The following is a 23,630-nucleotide window of genomic DNA, read 5'->3' as shown; positions in this document are numbered from 1 at the left end:
CATATGAAAAAATATTTTCACTTCTACTCATTATTTGGTTAAAAAGGAATTATAAATATATTCCTAAAGTTCATATCCATTAGACATAAAATAACATATCAAATAACATCTAAAAACAAAATAATTACAATATTTCTTAAAAAGGTGACTTAAGAATATTGTCATTATTTTGTTTTTATATGTTATTTGATATGTTATTTTATTTTATATGTCTAATGGATATGAACTTTAGGAATATATTTATAATTCCTTTTTAACCAAATAATGAGTAAAGTGAAAATATTTGTTCATATAATGTCTTCAGTTTGTTTTTCTCCTTATACCAAGTAACTTGTATAATTTAAGATCGATTGCCTGGGTGTTATTTTCCTCATTTGATTTTACCCTGTCTTAGGAATTGTATTTATCCATTGTTCAGGGGGTCCTTGTTTTCTTCATTTGTCCAGACACCAGTATCGACAGAGGAGAAACAGCGTTTTAGATGCTTCTCCCAGAAGTGATGGGCATCTCCTTGGAAGCGAATGGCGGTCATGTGCGATGTGTGCTGAAATCCTTATTGTCTGTGGTCCTCCTGTTTCCCTGTAATGAGCATGGAGAATTACAAGTTGCTCAGGTAGGGAGGGGTTTTACTATCTAGAGTGGACACTCTGTGTCCTGGGGGGTTGAGTTACGATGATATACGTCCTAACACGTTGTGTCTTTTGGACTCGTAAGCAGATGTGGGTTAGTTCTAACTGTCTGGGGACAGGGGTTTAGTTATGACAGTTCTGTTGCTCATTTGGTTGTTGCCATCATGTCACTGGGAGGAAGGTTTAGATCTCTAGGCACATCTTCCATAATGATGACTAAGTCCAGAATCTGTAGACTCATCTCCTGGAATGTGAGGTGACTGGGTACACATAAGAAAAGTTACAGGGTCCTTCCCTTTCTCCAACTGAATGCTGCAGATATCACAGATACAAAGGCTAGCAGGTTGTAGCAGTTTGGCTAAGAAAAGAAGGGAGCAGGTGTACTACGCAAACTATTTGTCCTTCTCAAGAAGTGTCCTCATCTGATTGGCTCCAGTTGTTCAGTCTGACCTTTCCTATATGGAGGCGAATATTGAGAGCTACCACCTGCTGACACAAGGTAGACTAAATGGCGTAGACGTAGTCATCGTTCATACCTATGGGCTTAACATGGATGCTGGGCAGTTCTATTTGAAAAGTACAAGAGGTACTTTCGCCATCACTGGACTATTCGATTGTTTGGGCTGACCACTTTAATTGCATCCTTGATGGGGAACTCGACCCACCCCCCACACTACAGCACTAAGTCAAAGACGACCTCATCACTTCAAGATGTTATGGCACACCTGGGGCTCCGACATATGGATGGACACTCACCCCACCAAGAAATAATTTACCTGCTACGCAAAATACACAAGGTAGACTGGACTGTATCCTCGTCCCTTGGGGCGGGGTTCTTGCAATGAACTCTTTTGCTACTTATCCGATCACGCGTCTGTACGCTGTGAGATTGGCTTGAGGTGCACTGCTCGACCGCATTTGTCCTGGATGTTGCCTCCTGAGATCCTTAACGACAAAGGTTCGACATGACACAGGGCCACTGAATGGGAGGCTACAAAGGCTGTGATATGGGGGCATTGTGTTGGCCTCACCTGTGGGGTTAGACGCACCCTTGAGGCAGATCTTTTTCAAAGGGAGGAAGCACTGAAATACAAAAGCTTCCCGGGATGATGCTGTGGGGAAGCAGGGGGAGTTAGAGGCACTGAGCCGGGTCGCAGACGTATGGGACAGACTGGAAAAGTACACATTTAACAGTTCAGAGTGCTCTTCCTACCTATGGAGGAGCTACCAGTAGGATTTATTAGCTTAAATCCTTCGAAAGGAAATTCCCAGATCCCCCATACTTCACCATAAATCCCCTCAGGGTAGGAACGTCTTTACACAGAGAGGGATAGTGGATGTGTTCAAGCCTCACCGAGCACAAGTGTATAGTAGCTCTCTCCCTTCTGACCTGCAAAAGGTGGCTACGTTTCTGCCCCCCCCCTACAGTTGTCCATGATTGGAGGAGGTTGCAGCCATGAAACGAGAGCCTATAGAAGAGGTTTGCCTGGCGCTGCAGCAGCTGCCCAGAGGGAAAATGCAGGGCAGTGTTGGCTTTCCTGTAGAATTCGATCATGCTTTCTCTCCCTCACTTATGCAACACCTATTAGAGGTATATTTGGAGGGTTAATCCATGAGGAATGGCTACATCTCTATGATGCTGTATTCCGGGACAGACAGATCTAACCCGTCCTCCTATAGACTGCTCAAGATCAATACATATTTGAAAATAATTTACAAGGCGCTGTACCTCTAACTGCGTCCAGTGAATTCACAGCTAATCCAAAAGGACCAATGTGGGTTCATTTCTGGGCGCAATACTGCCATGATACCCTTTTCTACCTTACGGCTTGTCTATACTCGCTTTCCCATTTACTGGGACACCTTAATACCTTTGGGGAGCCATCAGGCCTTCGGATTAACTGAATAAAAGAAATCTTTGGCGCTTCCTTTTAGAGCACTTCTCTTGAGACCTGGAGACTTTACCACCCTTACCGCTCTGTAGGGACACTGACGGATTCTGTTATTTGAAAGTGATGGTGGACAACACACAAAAACATCTACAGTACAATACTGAGAGTCACAGAGGGAAGATGGTATTTTACCAGGGTATGTACTTCATTTAGCATTAATTTTACACTCTTCCTCAGACAGTGTTCAGGAGGCTATATTCCCTCCTTCCTTCCTTGATCTGGGAAGGAGGGCATAGCAGGGTGGCAAAATATTTCCTATTCTTTCCACTGGAGGAGGGGGGACTGGTGGTTCCAAATCTGGAACAATACTACCTGGCCTCTCAGTTACAACACGCTGCACACTGGCTCACAGAAGAGGACAACTGGAAGTAGTCACTCCTGGGGTGCACCGTGAGGGGCTGGATATTTCCACAGCATTTAATGGTGGGGGAGGGTTGCCGACCAGATACCATTCCAGTGGGAGAGTACCATCAAGATGGTCTTAAAAAAAGCTTCCTTTGCCAGGGAATTAGTCTTCTGGGACTTACCTGCTTTCGGAGTGCTAACAGATGCCACAGATGGGTCTGCCTAGCAAGATGGGAGACGCTGAGGGATTTGTATCTGAACGAGGAGTCTATTTCGAGGCCACTTAGGATATTTTTCGACTGGGGCAGTTACTGCAACATGCCAGTCTCCCTGCCATAGTTAGGAGCATCTGGCCGGCCTTCCCTGATGCACAGATCGCATCCCATACATTCCAGGTACTGCTGGAGGGAGGGTGGTGCCACTTTGTCTCACACCTCTATAAAGCCATGACCTCTGATCGGACATGCACCCCACCGGCTGCACATGCAGCTTGGAACAATGACCTTGGGGTACATATTGAAGAAACACAATGGGAGAGAATGTGTGTATTGGTGAAACCCATCTCGAGTAATGCTACGTTCAAACTCACACATTTCCATTTCCTACACCGCACGTACATAACACCTGTGCTCTTGCATAAAATAAACCCTTCTCAGACCCTCAGCTGCCCCCGATGTCAGAAATCTGTTGCTTCATTTTTGCACTTGGCATGGACCTGGCTCGCTTGAGCAGACGTTCTGGAAGAATGTGGTAGCAAGAGTTCTCATGGCCACAAAAAAGAGGGTGGGGGCTCTGCTCAAAAGTGCTTGAAGTTATTTGTCTCTTGGGCTGGTAAGAAAACTTAAATGTTCTGAAGAGAAGGGCCAGAAGTTATGCTGTAAATTTTGCCATTCACAAGCATACGGTCACATTTATGTCGATCTGTGAAATTATGCAACTACTGAGGCAGTACAAAGATGCTGGTGTGTTAAGGGAGAACTAGGCCTCTACCTGTCCTAAAAGTTACAATGCATGTGTTGCTCCCAGAACACCAGTGCATTCCCCAGGGCCCCAAGGGCAGAGCATTTGTGAAAGATAGACCAGCTCCTTGAAACCGCTCCACTATACCAGCAGTGAACAGCCTGCACTTCAAAGGGAGAGAGCGAGTGACTGTACCCACCTGCAGAGGGTTACCGGGCGGGGGGCTGGGGAGAAAGAAATCCATGGGTTGCGTTTTTCTGCTCCTCATGAATTTTGCTCTCGTGGAACTTTGGATGAAGAGCGTATTCCTTTGAGGAGTTGAAGGCTCTTGTTCATGGCTATGAGGAACATAAGTTACAGTTGTATTCCTTGCTCTAGTAGTACACGAATAGTTCAGAAGGTTTGAGGGTTTTCTATCAGAATTATATTTTTACATCCTGCTTCACATTTTTCTTTTTGTGGTTCCTAAATACTATTTACAGACATATAGATCATATCCCATAGGCATCGATTGGGGAAGGAATAATCCTCTGGAGGTCAGTGTGCTGCAGCTACTTTAGCAGTCATACCTCGACTTTCAAAGAGATGGTTTGGATAAGTACCTGTGTTCCTATGTATTATTTACTTCATGGCATTTGATTATCTGAGTTCAAAGTCTTGTGTATGCATTATGACATAAGGACATTCATCTGGAATTGTAAGAGTAAATTCAGAGGTGGAGGGTGGAATGGTCTCCTGATTGCACCCCTATTTTTCCCGGTTCCAAGTTTCTGTCCCGGTATTAAAAGTTCCTTTCGATCAGAGGTCCTCTTAGCTAAACCAACCAGAAAGATGCAGATTTGGATTTTCACTTAGTCTTTTAGCTCATCACCCAACTTCTTGTTGCTTCTTGTCCGGTCACGGCCTACCTTGATCAGCAGTGTCCGCTGTAAGCGCTGGTGGTCCAGATCCATGCCAGAATTTAAAGATATTCTCAGATGATGCATGGGAATATCAAGTAACAGACAGGGAGCGTTAATCCTAATAATCTGGCATTGACTGGCCACCCTGGACGAACAAAGTACATGCATGATCTAGATCACCTATGTTGTAATTTAAGGTGGATACATTCTATCACAGCTTCATCTACAGGACTTTGCCCTTTTGCGATTACTTACGTTACTCCTTCTTTCTCCCCCTATTGTTCCCTTCTGCTCCTTTAGCCTCAGACTAGGATCACTTTGGTTCACTTCAATTTTACTGTTTTTCCTTTCAATATAATTCACTTGGAGGTGGAGGTTTGGAGGGCTATTCTTTCTGCTGTGTGTTCCGCCTATCCTAGGCCACAGGCCTACAATACTTTTGCAATGGAAAAACAGAGGTGAAAATGTAAGTGTTTCAATGGACTCATGGAAGGACTCTGGTACTCCAGAAAAAAATGTGGCACTTGCCTAAGGAAGACCATATATAACTTCAACAGAGAGGACAGTTGGTCCAGCTTCTAGTGTCTATAGTTCTAGCATTTGAGCTCGAATGAAATACACATTGCAAGGATACATACGGAACATGGCGTCCAGTCGCACAAGGCAGCTGATATAGTTGTCAAAGTCCATGTTTCCATTTTCATCAGAGTATCTGCGAACAATCATACTGTAGAGCTGGTCATTCAACCGAAACCCTGCAAATGAGAGAGAAGAGGAGCCAGAAGAATCAGGGTTGGAAAATACAAAGTAGTTTCGAGATTTGGTGTATGAACAAAAACGAGAAGTGGTAGAGCAACACAAATGATGAAAATAGAACTGAAAAATAGCATTTTAAGAAGTGCCAGTTTCTGCCAGATTTCTTTTTTGAAAGAAAAGCAAAAACTCCTAAAAAAAAAGTGCACACTTATCCATGACTGCCAAAAGATAATTTCAGGACCAACACTTTTGTTCCACCATTCAGATTCTCCTGGCCCGAGGAAACTATTGTCAGGGTACTACAGGCACAAAAGCAATTTCTACATGTTATGCCACTTCCACCAGACAACAATGACGTAAGAATAGAATCACTTCTGTAAGTGTCCTGGCCCGAGGAAACTGTATTGTCAGGGTACTACAGGCACAAAAGCAATTTCTACATGTTATGCCACTTCCACCAGACAACAATGACGTAAGAATAGAATCACTTCTGTAAGTGTCCATCATACTGCCCCTGCCCACATATTCAAATCCCCTTTCTGGAGAGTACAATATATGTGCTTCCTAAACCTTACTCTTACAATGTACTTTCCACACACAGCATTATGCAATGCATATATTCTAGATCACCAAGTCCCAGTAAGTATTGTTCCATCTGGTATATTTCCAATGATATGCAATGGTTGGAACTTACCAGCTGCTTCGAAGGCCCCCGGCAGCTCTGATTTGCCAATCGTCCCAGATCTGTCAGCATCGTATCGTTTGTAAATGGCCTACAAGAAAAGGTAGAATTGAGCACTATGAATTAACAGAGAATCCGTAAATGTGGTTTCTCTTTTCACAAGTTCCGATCAAAATAAAGCAGGAATCCTGGAACTAAGCATGTACCATAGCTAGGAAAAAACGCTGCCTCCCTCAGCCTCAGGAGGATGCAATGAGAGAAGGAACAAAATGGCTGTCATAGACTGTAGCAAGGGGAATAATAACAGAGTTTGAGGAGCAAGAAAGAACAGCTCAGGCTTCGTGCCAGGTAAAAACATAGGTGAGCTCAGAAGGTGGAAAGCTTTGGTCCCCGAGGGTTCTCTGAGAAGAAGATATAACGTTTATGAGCAGAAAGCATCCGCTGGAAGTGTATAAAGGAGTGTAAGCTTCAGGGGAGTTTGGTCAGGGTGGGTGTGGATGTACTCTATTATGAGCTGTTGAGTCAATCTAGATCAATATACCACTAGGGCTCGGCTTTTGATGCATGCATGTGCCAAGGCGTGCACCTTCCGGTGCAATAATACCAATATGTAAATACCTGCCACTTCTTGATATTGTCCCATAAATACTTGAATTCACTGAATCCCAGTTTTCCAGTGCTGTCACTCTGTTAACAGCATGATTAAGGAACAATAATTATGAGTCAAAATGTCAATATAAACAGTCAGGTATCATTGACCCTTCTTACCTGTTGCCTAAATAAAACGCATCCTGCCTCTTTGCTTCACATATAATAGGACGTTGGTGGAACTGCTTTTTGTTAAAATAATTTTGCTGATGCTTACTGAAGGTTCTAAACATGTACACAGAACATAGTTTGCTGGTATATTCCTATGTTTACGCAGCATAGTGCTCGGCGGAGGGTACCCTAACAAGTTAACAAGTATTGATAGTCTTCGAAATGGAACAAGTCTCTGAAAGCTTCTGTAGCCAATTAGAGGGTTCGCCTTAAACATCAGCAGATCAATTAAAGAATGTGTGTAGTGACTAGTGGCCACTAATATCCGCCCCAGTCAGGCACTAAAGTTGGGGGGATAGGCAGCCTGCAAGACTCCTGGGATCAAATTCAGCTTTGGAAACAAGTCTAAAGTATATCAGGTCCCCTTTCATCCAGTTTACCCTCCTCAGAGAGAGAGAGAGGGAGTGAGTGAGAGACAACGATTGAAAGACTGGGGAGCAATAAGAATGGTGTAAATGGCAGAGAGGCAAGAGCTTCTAGAGCCTAGGGCTCAAATCTGGACCCTATACTCCAAGCTCACAGGTAACAGCGTGATGATTAGGGTTAAGGGGGGGTTGGAAGAGCTAAAAATCTGAACTTGTGACCTTTCAATTCAGTTCTCTGCGAGGGAAACATTTAGACAAGTCAGCCCAAATGGGTTACAACTGTGGTGGTTTCCATCTCACTAATATACCCAGAGCCACGATTTAAAGCTTATTTTGTATTCATCAAAAGGATACATCCATGACAGCCACCATGCTACGACAGGAGTCGACGCTGAATCCATCAGTCTTGAGGTCTGCATCTACAATGTATGATCGGGTAAAATAAGTTTAGGCGATATCTGCGACAGGAAGCATTCAGATTAGTTACTCTAAAGCAATAGGTCATGTTTTTACTGGAATCGACTTCAGGGTTTGTTAACCTTTCCAACTCCCAAAGTTTGCTACTGTTAGTTTAGAACTTCTATCGTAGAAACACTAGCATTACTCATTTAAGATACCAAACTCAAACTGTTGCTGTACTTACGTCGAGTGACAACCTTGTTTAAAATTCCCATCAACTCTGTCGCACTCACTTCCATATCCTAGGAAATACAAACAGAAGAGGGGATAGCTGAGGAAATACCAGACATACCAAATGTACATTTTCAGGGCAGATGTTGGAGCTATTCACAATAAATGCAGTGTTGGGGACCTACATCTAGGTGCCTGCTGTAATTTAAGGGTGGTGGCAAGGCAAGGTATGGATAAATAACAACAAGGTTGATTAGATCGAAACATTGGTTTGCGAGGCAGGTGCAGCAACACTGCAGATGTTAGAGTTGCACAGCTAGACTACGTCCAACAGCGAAGTAGCTCGAGTGTGAGAATGGTTGATATTTGTGCAGGAATAGCGTGTTGAAATAGTATGTCTTTTTTTTGGTAAAGAGTGATACTTTTTTTTTTAAGTCTTTATTTATTAAGTTTTTCTCGGTGACAGTGTTCCTTGAAGGAAAGAGTGATACTTTCCTTCAAGGAACACTGTTAGCACCTCTGCAGCTCTGAACCAAAGTTACTCCGGTAAACTACTATAGATGGCATTCAGCGACATCGAGATTCTTTCATTTCAGAGAAAAGGGTTCATTATGCTTGTAATGGGTGCAAATATTTCAAAGAAGGGTCGACTTTAATGCTCCCCAAATTGTTCTACGCCTTACAAAATGCATACTACCCTGTTCCCGAGGCGATGTTCACCAAGATAGTGCGAGACCTGCAGGCCCTACTGTGGGAGGGTTGTCATCCTAGTATAGCGCTAAAAACCCTTCAACGCAACCCATATAATGTTGGGATTGCTCTCCTGGATGTAAGGGCCTACTACTGGGCGTCCATCTGGTGGCTGTTAATGACTGGTCATTCGAGCCACAGGACCATTCTACCTAAAGGCTGGAGCAAGCAGAGTTTACCATTTGGACCTATTGCCAATCCCAATACGGTGGGAAGGGTCTTCAGAAGCTCCTGGCAGCAACGCGGGTGGCAGTGGAAGCCTGTAGGAAAGCCACTATGTGTATAGGTTGGAGTGGTAGATTAATGCAAGTGACTCCGCTCTTGGAGGGGACATGGATGTGCAAATTGAGGAAACTTAGGGGTTTAAGCCTTCGGACTAGCAAGGAATCTCCTGGATGAGTGACCTCCTGGAGGATGGTGGTCTGATGCCCTTCTCCTCCCTTCACATACAATATTATATGAGTTCCAATCAATACTTAATATACGCCCAAATGAGACATGCCTGGCAGACAGATGGCTTTGGTGAGCTGGATCTGACAGAGTACGCCCCTCTCAAGCGAAAGCTGCTCTTAGAGGAGTTACATTAGAAGGAAATTTACCTCGCCTATAAAACTCTCAATAACAATATGCCACACACACTGGTTAAGCGGAGAGGAGGACTTAGGTGGATCCCCTGAGAACGTGGATTGGGAGGCGGCTCTGATGCATAAAGTCCTGTTTAGCTGTGTTAGCTAGACGTCAGGTTACTTCATCGGGTCCATAGTGAGAGGGACCATCTGCATGGTATGGGGAGGGCTGCACCCCCGGATTGTTTGCGCTGTGGAGTGACTCGGAGTACATTTGTACATACACTTTGGAGTTGCCTAGCCATTAAGGTAAACTGGGTACAAGTGGTGGGGGAGCTCAGTAAGGTGTTGGGGAACATATCCCTCAAGCCCAAATATGCTCTGTTGGGAGTCCTGGAAGATGTAGATGACCCTAGGGCAAGCTTCTCTTTTGCAACTTTGGGTTTGTGGTGGTGAAGCGTGATATAGCGCGGTGCACCTGCAGTCCAGACTGTGGGTGAATGGAGGTCGGAGGTGGACCTCTACATGATGGTGGAGAAGGTTACATATAAATGTTCTTAAGGTCTGGTGGAGTTGGTTGAAACCCTGACATACAGTTCCCTGCCAAAGTAGCAGAAGCTTTTACCTGAAACTTTCATGCGTGTGCTGCCATCTTATGAGTCATGGTCTTATCCTACTAAATCATATTGTTGTGGCCATGTGGCAGTCCTCTGTGGAGGGCTGCCTGGGTGTATCGGCCTCCTCGCTTGTTGTACGGTCGTGATTGCGCCCTTTTTGTTGCCGGTTATATGCAAATTAAAAATACAAATAAAGACATTTATATAAAAAAAGCCAGGGTCATCTTTAGGCTCTAGGTGATTGAGGATTGATAGATTGATATATATATATATATATATATCAGTTAGTTTGCTGACTTCAACCTCCACACAGCGATGAAGCACCATATATATATTTTTTTTAAGAGAAGCAGGGAACATTGCATTTGTTTAGAACAAAGGGAAGACGGTGCACGGTGCACATCAACCAATGAATTATCACCAACTGTAAAATGGAGAGTTTCATATTTCCAAATACTCACATCTCCAGCCAGCTGTGCAAATAGACGCCGGAACTGACGAAGCTCTTCGCTTTCACTGGCCTCGACAGTGGAAGCATGGGCGCGAGGAGGCTAGAAAACAACAGCATCACTGATATGAGGCATTGAAGCCTAGCAACCACATCAGAACACAACATTTATAGAGGTTTATACTAGGGCGAAGCAGTGTCAGGACAATATTAAAGGTGAATCATCAGGACTTTCTCTAGTGTTCCCAAGTCAATTTAGCTACACACAGTTGACTCAGTCTTTCCCACTCACTCACTGTACAACGTGTCGAATGCAGTTACTAGGACACTGACAACAGATTTTCCCAGTGACCAATGGCAATGCTGTCTCAACCCCACACAACTACTTACAATTTATATTCTTTACAGCAAGCCTCACTCTCCCTTTTCAAAGTCCTAAAAGTAGAAGGGTTGTGCCCAACCTCTTGGAGACGGGCACCTGGATAATCTGCTCTATGGAGAACCTCAATCCTCTCCAGTTCGGGAAAAGGGAAAATTGTGCCAGTCCACCACACATAGTTCTTTGGGTCCATCAAACAGTAACCTCAAGCGTCAAGTTCACTCACAGCTAACGCAGGTCTGTGGATGGTAGTAGGCCTCAACATTACTGAACACTGCACATAAGCAACAAGTGTATTAATGTGTCAATCGTACTTGTCCCAGTTCTAAAGGTGTGAGGCTATAACGCAGTTCAGGACGGCATGTTAGTAAAAGAGTCCAAATAGTATAACACCAATATATTTCATTAGCCAGAATCATTAAGACTAAGATGAAGACTGAGAAATGTAATTCCAAACTCTTAGCGGAGGACTATCAACCTCCATTAGAAAATAAGAAATTAACATGCCTGTGGAACCCAAAGAGACTCTCCACAGATGAGGCATGGAAACAGTGTTGGGAGCCACCTCCATGTACATAGCAGACAGCCGGTCTCTAATACATGCGTTTACCCGGTGACAAAACTTCTTTCTGCCAAGGACTAGCATTTCAAGCCCAATGGGGGATGCTTGACAAAGACTTTGTCGCTCCTCTACCATCTAGGCCCTGCTGAACATCTGGATGCCATGAAGCGCACCCCCACAAATTATTGGCGACCAAGGTAGCTTGTGGGGTGTCAACCATATCCCCTATATCACAATGTTTCAAACAGTATGGTAGACCACTATGCACAGGCATCCGTGACACGTTAACGTGCGCTTCAAAACTAGAAGGACAACACCCAGATTGTGATCGAGTTGGTTAATTCTCATGACAAATTTGGGAACACTGAAGCTTGCTTACTGATATTACAAAACCTATTATTAAGGCTATTATTGTCGTTGACACCTTACCCCATAAAGAAACCATGAGGAGAAATTAATCATCCCTCTTTGCTCGGTCAATCATTTAAACCGATAGACTAAGTTAAAGATCTTGGAAATGAGGATGAGAGAAAAAATAGATGCTTTTTTGCAAAGAGGGAAAGTACTTGACCTCTCTCCTGGCAAACCTGAAGTTATATAAATTAGCTGTTAAAATCAATCAGTAATCAATTTGCTTTCTTTCACACAATAACAGGTTGGTTACGAGAAGATACTCCTGTGGGTCAGGCTTCTTTATCCAAAATCTTACGTTGAGTTTCTGCTTTCCTCTTTTCGAAAGTCATTGACTTCATTACTTTTCGAACCTGAGAAAATCTTTCCGTTTTTTTCAGGTTATAACTACCAATTTAGATCACAAGATGAAGAAGTAAAGTTCTTCAGTATGGGAATCCTGATTACGGTCATAAGCACTCGCTAGACTACCAAGCACCTTATTATAACATTTTAATTGATACAATTCTGAATCTTCCCATACCAAAACAGGATTTGAGAGATTAACTGCCAGTAAAAAGCATTGCAGGTCATAGGTGATACCACTTTCTCTTTAAGAGTTCGTGTTAAATAAGCAAATTTACTAAGTGGTTGCTTCTTTGTTTACAGTTCCTTCAGTTCAACTATTCTTTAAACAAGTGTAAGGGCTAACTTTTGTTATTCACCTTAATTAGCAGTTAGGATTCGGTCAGGTAAATTTCTAACAGGTCATTCATATAACAGATTATAGACATTTAAAAAAATGCTACGGGATCACACACATTTGCGGTCTTTATTCAAGTGTATAACTTCAATGAGTATTTCCAGGACAAAGAAATCCTTTTCCAATTAAGAATGTTCCTTTCCTCAATATTTGCAGCTCCCATACTCCCAAAAAGGCTTTATGGATTTCATGCATGCGGGATGAGCGTTTGCAACAGAGTACCAGGTCTGCCAAATTCTAAATCATAACGTAAGCTTCTTAATTTAGTTTTACTTTTTTCTTTACTACCACCCTGTGGACTCCCCAGCTTCTTTCTAGACAAAGGAAACTTTCTATTTCTTACATCATATTAATCTCAGTATCGAGCACGTTCTACTGTTGGGTGATGTAAATCTATGGCCAGAGATGCTGGTAGAGTCACTTTGTTCTTTTTTTGATGACATTTCAATGATGAGTCTGGCTTTGCAAAATCAGAATCCCACGCACTTGAGGGGATATCTACTGGAGCTAATCTTCACCAGAAACCTTTTCACTTAAAAACGAAACAGAGTTTCCTGCCAGGGTGTGAGGGGTTATTGTTTTTTCCCCGTCTCTCGGCACGAGATTTTTCTTGGCGATGAGGGAGAGGGGAAACAAACTACATTACATGATCCATCCTAAATAGGGCGTGCCCTGTAATGACCTTCCTCTGATGGCCCCAACTTAGTCAGGCTGTCGGAAGAAGTATTCAGTCAGAGGAGCCAATGGGGGCTCCACTAATAGAATACAATAAGGTCCACTTGTATCTAAAGGAGGCAGGCGGACGGAGAGTTTGGCAGTCAGGTTGCCCAGTCACGTTTGCCAGAAACCTCTTTCGGTTGAAAGCACTCATCTTTCATTTAGTCAGACTGCTATTGTAATCCATTTTCGACAGTTGGTGCCTTGCACCCTTCTCCCAAGCGTTTGATCCTCAAGTCAACCAGAAACTGGAAGCAGTTGAATAGCAAGCAGTTCTCAGAGTTGCTTGCTATTGTGTTTAGTGATAAATCTCCCCCTTCCTAAACAAGCCACTCCTTCCTACTAAACTGGTTTACAAATGTACTGAATGCCCTAGTTCCAACTCCGGCTGGGAAAGGGATTTGATTATCTATCCATTCCAGCAACAAATCAGGATGCAGCCGCACTGAAACTGGCCTATCGCACGTCTGAACAAACCTGTCAGAGAGCCTACTCCCACACATCAGTTCAAATCTACAATTGTAAGTTCACAACGCCTAACAATGTCTCCAATTACCTTTATATGATGGTTAGAGAATTCACTAATATTTGTGCACTACATTCCTTTCTTCACCATTCGAGACACATGTAACAGGTCTCTTGTTATCGGTCTTGCAGAACGTAACTAATATTTGAAATGCAATAGAGCTGAAAAATTCACCATGCTAGCTGAATCCTTCCGCTTTGCCGACCTTATTCTCTCCAATACATTTTTTGGAGGGATTCACTCCTATAACCGCCAGAGAGGTCAATTAAATTATTGCTTTCATCAAGGTGTCCCAATGATCCTTGTCCATATCACTTATTAAAAGGTGTGGCACCAGACTTTGCTAAGGCTCGCTCAACAAAATTTATTTACAAATTTCTGATGCAGTGCTTGCAGCTTGAAAAGCTTCTATTTAAAACCCCCCCAAAAACTCAGAATGGAGCCAAAAAATATTAGCAATTTCCATCATCTCTCTTTGCTGCCTTGCCTGGTTAAGACATGAAACAAACCAAATATGACAAGGCATTAGTGTTAGTAGAGGAGAATGGCTCAATTACCCTATTTCAGACAGGGCTGACACCCAGGAGGAGCTTTGTCTGTCTTCTCTGTTGTGAATGAGTTTAGATGTGAGGTGGATAGTGGTGGTGGTGTTCAGCCTTGATTTTGGGTGATCGGTCACTGGCCTTCAACACAGTCGATCACCAACTCCTGGCCAAAATGCTCCATGAAGTAGGTGCATTTGTGGGCAGGGACTGGAGTAGTTAAATTTCCTTCAAACGTGGAAATTCAAACAGTGCCACTGTCTCCATTTGATTTCTTTCTCCTGAGCTAAAAGGGACAGTGCCCCTAACAGCAACTCTCCTTCACTGTTTAACGTTCATATGTGGCCCTTGGGAGGACATTCTATACACTTGGCGGTTTCCCTTACATGTACACAAGCAATACAAATCTGACATTCATTCTATTCAGAAATGGGCATACCCTTCTGACCGCGAGGCAACCCACCCACTTTGCAACCTGCTTGGATATGGTAAGATGACTAATGTCAGCAATTTCCTAAACCTTGACCAATCAAATAACAATGCTGTGCTGATCCACACCGCTTTCCTCTCTGCTCCATCAATCAACGGGACGTGTTCTATAGAAATGCATTGCTGCCCTGCAAATAAGCACACCGTCTGGACTGCTGCTTTCTCTAGCTCCTTTTCCCATCTGTTATAGTTCCATTTTTCATCATTTCAAGGTCCTCTGCTGAATCCTGCCATTAGTTGACTCAAGCTTTCTGGCGATTGTAATTAAAGCATTCGTAGTATGGAGTACAGGACAGTAGATCTCCTGGTGCGACGGAGGTGGTCACATCCTACTTGAAAACGCTGCTGTAAGATTGCTTAAAAGGGTTCAGACTAGGGGGATCACATCTATGCAATACTTCACTCTCTAAACTGGCTGCATTCCCAGAAGAGGTTGCAGTTCAAAGTGCTTATCATCGTACAAAGAGCAGTGCATTACAGAGCCCCTCATTTACAGATATCAATTTTTACTGGTTAAGACAGCTCAGTGTAGTATACTTGTATTTAGAGTATTGCACCTTTCCTACTAATCTGTTTTGCTGCTCAGCCAGTGTGAATGATCTTGGAATGTTGGTATGTGTGATGAGAATGGAATGCTGGTATGCCTGTGTGTGGAGTGGCAGTTGGGAAGATCGGCTGAGCAGCAAGGAAGCTGCTCCTGGTGGGGCTCGCCCTTTGGGCTTTCTACTCTGTACTACCTATGCTTGATACTCACCTACATCTAAGAAATTTATTAATACAGCATATATCCTAAAAGTAAACCTCAGCTCATTGGACTTATTACATTTGGCGACGAGGATGGGATATCAGTGTAGGTAAAGACTGACTTTTGTGGGAACCCGGTGTCACAGGAGATAACAGACAGCAGGTCAGCTGGTAGGCAATAAGAGCAGACAGGAACTGGCCCATTATAGTTACGTGTGACCGATGTCACAGGAAATGGCAGATAGGAGATCAGCTTCTAGGAACAGTAACTTGACAGGCAGGAACTGCTGGCAAAACTCTGAAGCATCATGATCTGCGTTCAGCAACTGGTAAATTTCAGTTGTCAGACAGCAGGCAGCCGATCAGCAAATAGAAACCAGTACAATACCGGTACCATCAAGCAATGACACTTCAATTGTGTTCAACACAGGTAGCAAGTCAGCAGGCTGTTTGTTGTGATTTATTAAAGGAGGAAGGTATGTAGTATACTTGTATTTAGAGTATTGCACCTTTCCTACTTATCTGCCTTGCTGCTCAGCCAGTTTGAATGATCTTGGAATGTTGGTATGGTGATGAGAGAATGGAATGCTGGTTTGCCTGGGTGTGTAGTGGCAGTTGGGAAGATGTGCTGAGCAGCAAGGAAGCTGCTCCTGGTGGGGCTCGCCCTTTGGGCTTTCTACTCTGTACTACCTATGCTTGATACTCACCTACATCTAAGAAATGTATCAATAATGCATAGATCTTAAAAGTACACCTCAGCTCATTGGACTTATTACACTTCGATAAGCCTACCTTCCCTTTCCCCATGTGCCAGACAACTGCAAAGCCTGAATAGGAGACCGTCTTTTCTATGCTGGCTGCAAGGTCATGGAAGTCACTCCCGTTGTGTATAACCTTCACTTTTTAAATGTAAAATAAAATATAGAAAATGGGACTATTTCATCAGTTACTCTTAACGTCTAATCTAACAGTGCTGATGTCCTTTTAAATATATAAAGTTATGTGCACTTGCATTCAAGAAATAGACATTAACTTCATGAACGATGAGGAACCTCTCAGACGACTGCTCTCAAGGTAACCAGGTGCTTGGTCTGGACTGTGCTACTTTCCTAGAGTCAGCCCCCAAAGTAATCAAAATAAATGTGAAGGAGGCTCTCAGACCGCTAAAGGAAAGTCGGTCCCCTGGCTTCTACCGATTGGTTTCCATTGAAATATTTCCTCCCTACCTCCATCAAATCAGTTCCTAATTTCTGGAATCTGGTTTCAGCCAGATGTACACAAACTCGGGTAGGAGGTGATCCTAATAAAATAGGAACCCGAACGACCCACAAACATTATCAAAGAATAATTCACCACTATATAAGGAAGGTGCCGCTCGAAGTCGCGTGGTTAGAGGCTGACCTGTTGTTGCTGCTTTCCCTGGGTCGCCTGGACTTTGTTCTCCTGCTGGGGCACTGAATATCGGGCGCTGCTACAGAGTGGGACTGCGAGTCCCAGGAGTGCCTGCGGCGTTCCTGGAGCCGCACCTGGGACTCTTCCCACTCCACCCCGCCTCCCGCCCCCAGGGTGCCACGCCCCTCCAACAGTAATATCTGAGAGCCGTGTGACGCGCACCGCGGGACGCGCGCGGGCGAAGACCAGGCAAAGAGCGGCCCGTTTGTGGCCGTTAGAGACCGGTGGAGACTGGACTGGGCTATACCCTTTGGCTCCAACTTTGTTATACGAAACCCACCAGTTAGTGAGCTCGCTGAAGATAAGGTGCTATGTCCACGCGTGAGTACAGAAGCAGGGCAGCCAAAGGGAAGCTGAAAAATGGGACACTTGATGATTTTATTACCAGGACCAATACTGCTATAGATATGGAAATCAATAAAATGCAGCATAGGGTCTCCACTGAACTGGATGCAGCCAGAAGGTTATCCCAGGAGCTGGCCATGGCCAAAAAATCCTCTTTAGGTCACATTGCCTTTGCCAAAACACCTGATCGCCCAATGGGTCCAGCTCCCACTTTGACTTTGACGCAGGCAGTTATCCACCAGCCACCAGTCACACTGCTTCCAGCATCGAAGGTGGGGTCTCTACATGTATCCCCCCACCCCAACTCTATCATTGGGTGGGACGGCTGGTGTTGAGGGCAGGGAGAGGGGGCCCCTTTGGAGACGGTACCAATTGTCAAGCGTAAGGCAACGAGTGGGAGGATTTGCCTTACCCCCCAAAAGGGCGCCATCCATAAAAGAAAGCGTAATAATACTTCTGCCTATTCTAGGAAAAAGGCTAAGGTTGCAAAGGCTCAGTTACCCTCTCAAGCATTGTCTCAGGTATCCCACGCACCCCCTCCCATGGGAAATATTTGCCCCCCAGTTTTAGAATCTAGTTTAGTAAAACCGGTGGGCAAATATGACGATAATCTTGTAATAGAAAGTGAGAATGGTGGGGTACCACTCTGTGCGATAGAGGGAAAGGATGTAGAATTTTTGACGATTGTGTGGGAAACGTTAAAGAGACTTCTAACCCCCTTGGAAGTTAGACTTTCGCGAATAGAAACCCAGTTGCTCGAGACCGAAAAAAGCATCTTAAATCTAGCTACCGTGAGCATTCCTGACAATAAACCAACTAGTCCACCAGCTACAACTAATATCCCATCACTACCTGCTGCCATTCCACCAGTAGCTCCGGTGGTTAAACCCATCCCGAAACCTCGACATAAGGTAATTACAAGTATTACTGCTAATAGGGTAGTGGAGGGCCCAAACCACCTGCCGGTTCAATCTGCACCAGCCCCGAAAGCTATGGCAATCCCGAGGGCTAAAGATCACAACACTTACCACTCCACAGAGAACAAAACCTACTAAAAATAATTATAGGGGCTATGTTGATCTTACCCCAGATGTAAGACCCTATGTCGCTGTGTTAACGGGGGTGCCGAAAATTCCATATCAACACCAGGAAGACTTCGGCTCATTAAAAAACAAGGTAATCCACTGGCTCAATGTAAACAGGCCTTTACCCAACCACATGAGAAGTAAAATTCTTATGGTGCGACGGGTCCCTTGGATAGGCACCTCGCATAAGTCTATTACAGGTGATTGCGTTATTGTTTCTTTCGAAGACCCCAACACTGCACACCTTATTCACTCATGGAGCAATTATGGAGTAAATTCGCCCATAGCATCTAGACCCCTAACTTACTTTTATCCCCCCCCCCGCTCACACCCCAATACGGGGGGAAATTGGAATAGGATTCCGGTGAGAGATTGTGTACAGGGGGGGCTACCCAACTACTGGCAAGACACACATGGTGGGTGGTATGGGGCACCCACTTATAACAGATTTGGGTGCCTTGAGGACGTGGATTGACTTTTACATAGGGTTACTGACACACCGTCTTTGGCAGATTCACACTGTTCTTTGCCCTATTCTTCTCCGCGCTCTGCTTCCCCACTATTACAATCTCTCCCTGGAGACTGTAATCAAACTACAGGTGAGATTGGTCACACTGAGGGGGATGTTCCTGAATACTGTGCGGGCACCACACTAATTGAGCTAACAAATGACAAAACTACTCATACAGATAGAGTTGGCCAAAACAACAAGGATAACCCCCATCCTGAGCGGCCGTATGATAAAAATTCGTTGGTAACAGAGGGGTTGTCCCGTCACAAGCACAGCCAGTCCAGGACAACCAGGTGCACCTTGGTATCTAATGCTACTGATAAAACGGGGGCTCCCGGCGTAGTTTCCATACTCTCTTGGAACGTTGCCGGGTTGGCCAATAAACTAGACTCCCCAGAATGGGCGGATTTAATTGAAGAACATGACATATGCTTGTTCCAGGAAACATGGGCCAGGGAAAAACAGTCCCGCACAGGGTATGCTTCTTTTGAGATTGCGGCAAAATGGGGCGGGAGGGGTCGACCATCTGGTGGCCTTTTGATTTGGGTGGGTTCCCACCTTGGATGCAGGGCGAGAAACCTTGAAATCAACTCAGCGGACTTTCAGTATGTTGTTTTGGAGTGGGCATCTGGTGTGAGTGTAGCATTGATTAACGTATACTCAAGAGCGGTTGGGATAACAGGCACTTTGGGGACAATTGAGGATTTAGCTTTGTTCCTTGACTCTGCCACCCTCTGCCCTTCACTTATAGTTGGGGGGGGACTTTAATATCCAGTATGAGCCCCCCCCGGATCATCTGGAAGGGGTAATTAGCGAAGAGGATGATCTCTGGGAGATACCCACTTTGTTGGGCCCCCCCGTAAAGTCATGGTCACCTCTAGTCACCCAAATAACATCTTTTACTCTTTCCCACTCATTGAGGGCCTGTAATGGGCGAATTAAGGGAGACATTCCATCTAAGCACACCTTCAATAGATCAGGGCATGAGTCACGGATAGATTACATCCTGGTTTCAACGAAGGATTGGGCTAAAGTGAGGGACTTTGGGATAATCACAAGGACCGACAGTGACCACAATGTACTATCATTGAGGTTTGCGGTCCAGGGATCGCCCACTGGTACCGCAGAAGAAAATCTAGCATTTCCTGTTGGTTTAGTCGCAACTAGCAATAGACGTAGAATTAAATGGCCAAAACTCCTGGAGAACCCTAATAACATCCAGAGGCTATATGCGACTGTGGTCCCTGCCCTAGAAAAAGTTGCGGATTTCATTCCTCAGTCACCCACTCCTGCTGAGCTTACTGTGCTTAGGGATATCCACTCTGAGCTTTGCTCTAACCTAGCAGAGGTACTGAACCCTGTGGCCAGGTCGAAAAAGGCCAAGGAGAGAAGAGCCACATGGTTCAATGCTTCTTGCAGGAGAGCAAAGGCCGACCTTTGAGTCCCTTAAAATTCGGGAAACTCCCAGTAAGATTAGGGAAAAGCGGTTGGCCTACAAGTCCATTCTCCGCAATGCTAAAATGGAATGGGACCAGGATAACTGGTCTGCAATGACGGCTGCCCTTGCACTTCGAAACGCCCGGAAATTCTGGCAAATCGTCAAGCATGGTTCAGCTGAACCTCTAGCGGCAGTAGAAGCAAATATTGCATCTGCTGTTTGGGAGGACCACTTCAAAACCCTGTATAGCGCGCCCGAGCTGGACCAACTGGGGAACCCACTCGAACTAGCAATGGTCCAATCTACTGAAAGTGTATCTCCCATGGATGGGTTCACTTTGGAGGAACTCACTATGGCGATTATGGGCCTTGCTGCTGGAAAGGCGCCAGGCTTAGATAAGCTCCCAGGTGATCTTTATAGGCATGAAGTTAAAATTTGGGCCCCATATCTTAGGCTGTTGTTCAATGTGATTTTGAATGGCATGACGATCCCCCCAATTTGGCTGGGGGCAGAGATAGTCCCCATATTTAAGAAGGGATCGCCTCTGCTCCCAGCCAATTATAGGCCAATAAGCCTGATAGACATTTCTCAGAAGCTTTTTACTAGGCTACTTCTGGATCGTCTGTCGGAATGGATGACGGAATATGATATTCTGAGTCCATTCCAAGCGGGATTCAGAAGGAAGGTTTCCACCACAGACCAGGTCTTTCGGCTCGCCCTTATCTTTTGGAAAACGGTACAGTTGGAGGGTGGCAGCCTCTATACTGTATTAGTTGACCTGAGGGCGGCCTTCGACCTGGTCCCCCGCAGAAAACTTTGGGAGGTGTTGGCCAAACTGGGGGTCCCTAGGGGCTTGTTGGAGATGATTATTCGTCTCCATACTGCCAATTTTGCACAGGTGAGGTGTGGCAAGGAGGGGGCACTATCGAATAGGTTCCCCGTTGACAGGGGGGTAAGGCAGGGTTGTGTGCTTGCACCGACCCTGTTCTGCCTCTACGTCAACGGGGTCATTTCCCATCTGAATGGGGTTGCTAACTCCGACGCTCCTAAGTTGGCAGGCAGCAGGGTGCCGGCGATTATGTTCGCTGACGACACCCTGCTGCTTTCAAAGTCTGCGATGGGCATCCAGCACGTTCTTGACGGATTTGTGGATTTTTGTGGGGAACATGGTTTAGAAATTAACACCCTAAAGACTAAATTTATGGTCTTCAATCCCCCACTAAGACTCCACTCTAGCCCCAACATCGGGCAAAGCAGACTCGAAAGGGTGAGAACCTTTGAGTACCTTGGAGTCGTGCTAAATGAGAAAATGTCCTGGCGCACACATCAAGAGAAAGCACTCCTCAAATTGGTTCAGTACTCGGGTGGGATTATGAAGCTCGTGGGAAAAAACAGGTCCTCCATCCAACCTGTTGGTCCACCTCTCCAGATCTACAGGGCACAGGCAAGGGGGGCTGCCATGTATGGTTCCGAGCTTTGGGGTCACGCAGTTTCTCCAGACCTGGTGAAAGAGGAGAACAAGTTCATTCGGAGGGTGGTAGCACTTCCCCCCAGTACGCCTCTTGTCCCACTAAGATTAGATATGGGGATGCGACCCCTTGATGAAGAACTGGCATTGCGTCCCTTGGTTTATTGGCGCAGGTTGTGGGCAGTCCCAGAATTGATTAGCTATAGGCAGGGGCTTCAGGAGGTGCTTGCTATGCCTAACATAGGGAAAATTAAATGGCTCAAATTTATCAAAACTGAGTTGGAGGGTCTAGGTCTCTCGACTCTCTGGTCAGACCCTTTATCCACTTGCCCATTAATTCCCAAAAAGAGACTGGCAAAGGTTTTTTATGATAATAAATTAGCGGCACTTTGTCGTCGACAAAACCTTGGGACATTTACGGAGTCATTTTTACGCACCAAGGATATCTACAGCTTTGAACCAGCCCTGGATAAATTATATCCTGTCTTAACCAGGAAACTCTATTTGCAATGGAGGCACGGGACTCTTCCACTTCGAGCCCTTACTAGTAAGTGGAGTGAATCAGCAGTCAGCTTATGTCCGGCTTGCAGAGTGGCCAATGAATCTGAGCTGCACATAATGTTTTTCTGCCCGGCTTATAACGCGACCCGCAAGAAATGGATTGTCCCTATATGCAGGAATTTGGGGTTCGCACAGTGCCTGGCCGCGTTTAGAGTGCTGAAAACAGACTTGTCGGACCACATTGTTTTTGCAGTGGCCAAATACTTAGGTGCAATGTGGTCCCTGAGAAGACAGTGCCTTAAGGCCGGTCACTGAACTTTACTGTAGTAAAAATGCGATAGCCTGCACTAATGAAAATATTCATGGACTCCGATGGACCTTGGAATGTTTTAATCTCTTAATGTTTTAACAGTTTTATGAATGTTTCCTTAATATCTTTTATGGTGATAAATTACCGAAATAAAGATTTATGAAATGAATGAAAAATATAAGGAAGCCTCAGCTCTTCCATTCCGAGATTTCCTGGAGCTGACCCCTGTGAGGCAACAGGCCTAACAAAGACCAGGAAAACTGGCAGGAAGAATCCACCTTACAAAGACACAATATGGGTGATTCTGCTCAGCCACTGAAGAGATCTAGTTTACTGATCCCGAAGCAGACTGCTGTAATTAGCCAGAGTAACCAAAATCAACACTAGATGAGATCACTTTCTACAAGTTCTTCTGGACAACAAACTTACCTTCTTGATTCATGTGCTCTTATCTCAGATCTTTCTTGCCAAGTCACTTGAGAAAAGACTTCATGGCACAGGGATTCGTGCATCAGCTTTAGACCCTAAGTACAAGCGTCGTACTGAAGGTTTATTTAGTTTGAGAGCGTTGTACGCTACACTATTTGGCAAAGACAATTGTCACAGTTTCCTCCATTTGCAGCTTTAACTGCCAATCACAAACATATATAGGAGCGGGTACAGGATCACCAACAGCATAAACCACAAAATAATTGTCCACTAACACCATTAGGATGCCTTTGCTTACAATTCTATTTAGGGTATCAGGTTTCTTAGGGCTTCTGTTCCTTTCCTAATCAGAGGACGATGGATGCTAATGCAGTATCTAGTTGCATCTGAGGTGGAGACTAAAACCACACTGTCTAACGTTGCGCAAATAACATACAGTGTCAGAAACAATATGAGAAAACTTAATTGCTACCTTTTAAAAATTATCCCCCGCCATCTGTCCGTGTACCTGCGCAACCGCCTCCCAGGGTATTAACTCCGTGCAGCGCACAAGCACCA

The 23,630-nt window shown here is 44.8% G+C and overlaps 1 protein-coding gene across 1 annotated transcript in view; it reads right to left on the bottom strand.

The window, feature by feature from the left end:
• CAPNS1 (calpain small subunit 1) overlaps positions 1-23,630 on the bottom strand; it is a 149,088-nt gene that overhangs the window by 11,713 nt on the left and 113,745 nt on the right. The window contains exons 4-9 of the mRNA XM_078661115.1: positions 10,435-10,524; positions 8,054-8,111; positions 7,765-7,829; positions 6,845-6,913; positions 6,239-6,317; positions 5,427-5,543 (exon numbers count right to left, since the gene is read on the bottom strand). Coding sequence (XP_078517241.1) covers positions 5,427-5,543; positions 6,239-6,317; positions 6,845-6,913; positions 7,765-7,829; positions 8,054-8,111; positions 10,435-10,524 — 478 coding nt within the window. The remainder of the gene's footprint in view (positions 1-5,426; positions 5,544-6,238; positions 6,318-6,844; positions 6,914-7,764; positions 7,830-8,053; positions 8,112-10,434; positions 10,525-23,630) is intronic.

Source organism: Lissotriton helveticus, chromosome 9, assembly GCF_964261635.1.
Source record: "Lissotriton helveticus chromosome 9, aLisHel1.1, whole genome shotgun sequence".
Lineage (NCBI taxonomy): Eukaryota > Metazoa > Chordata > Amphibia > Caudata > Salamandridae > Lissotriton > Lissotriton helveticus.
This window is presented reverse-complemented; position numbering and strand designations above follow the sequence as displayed.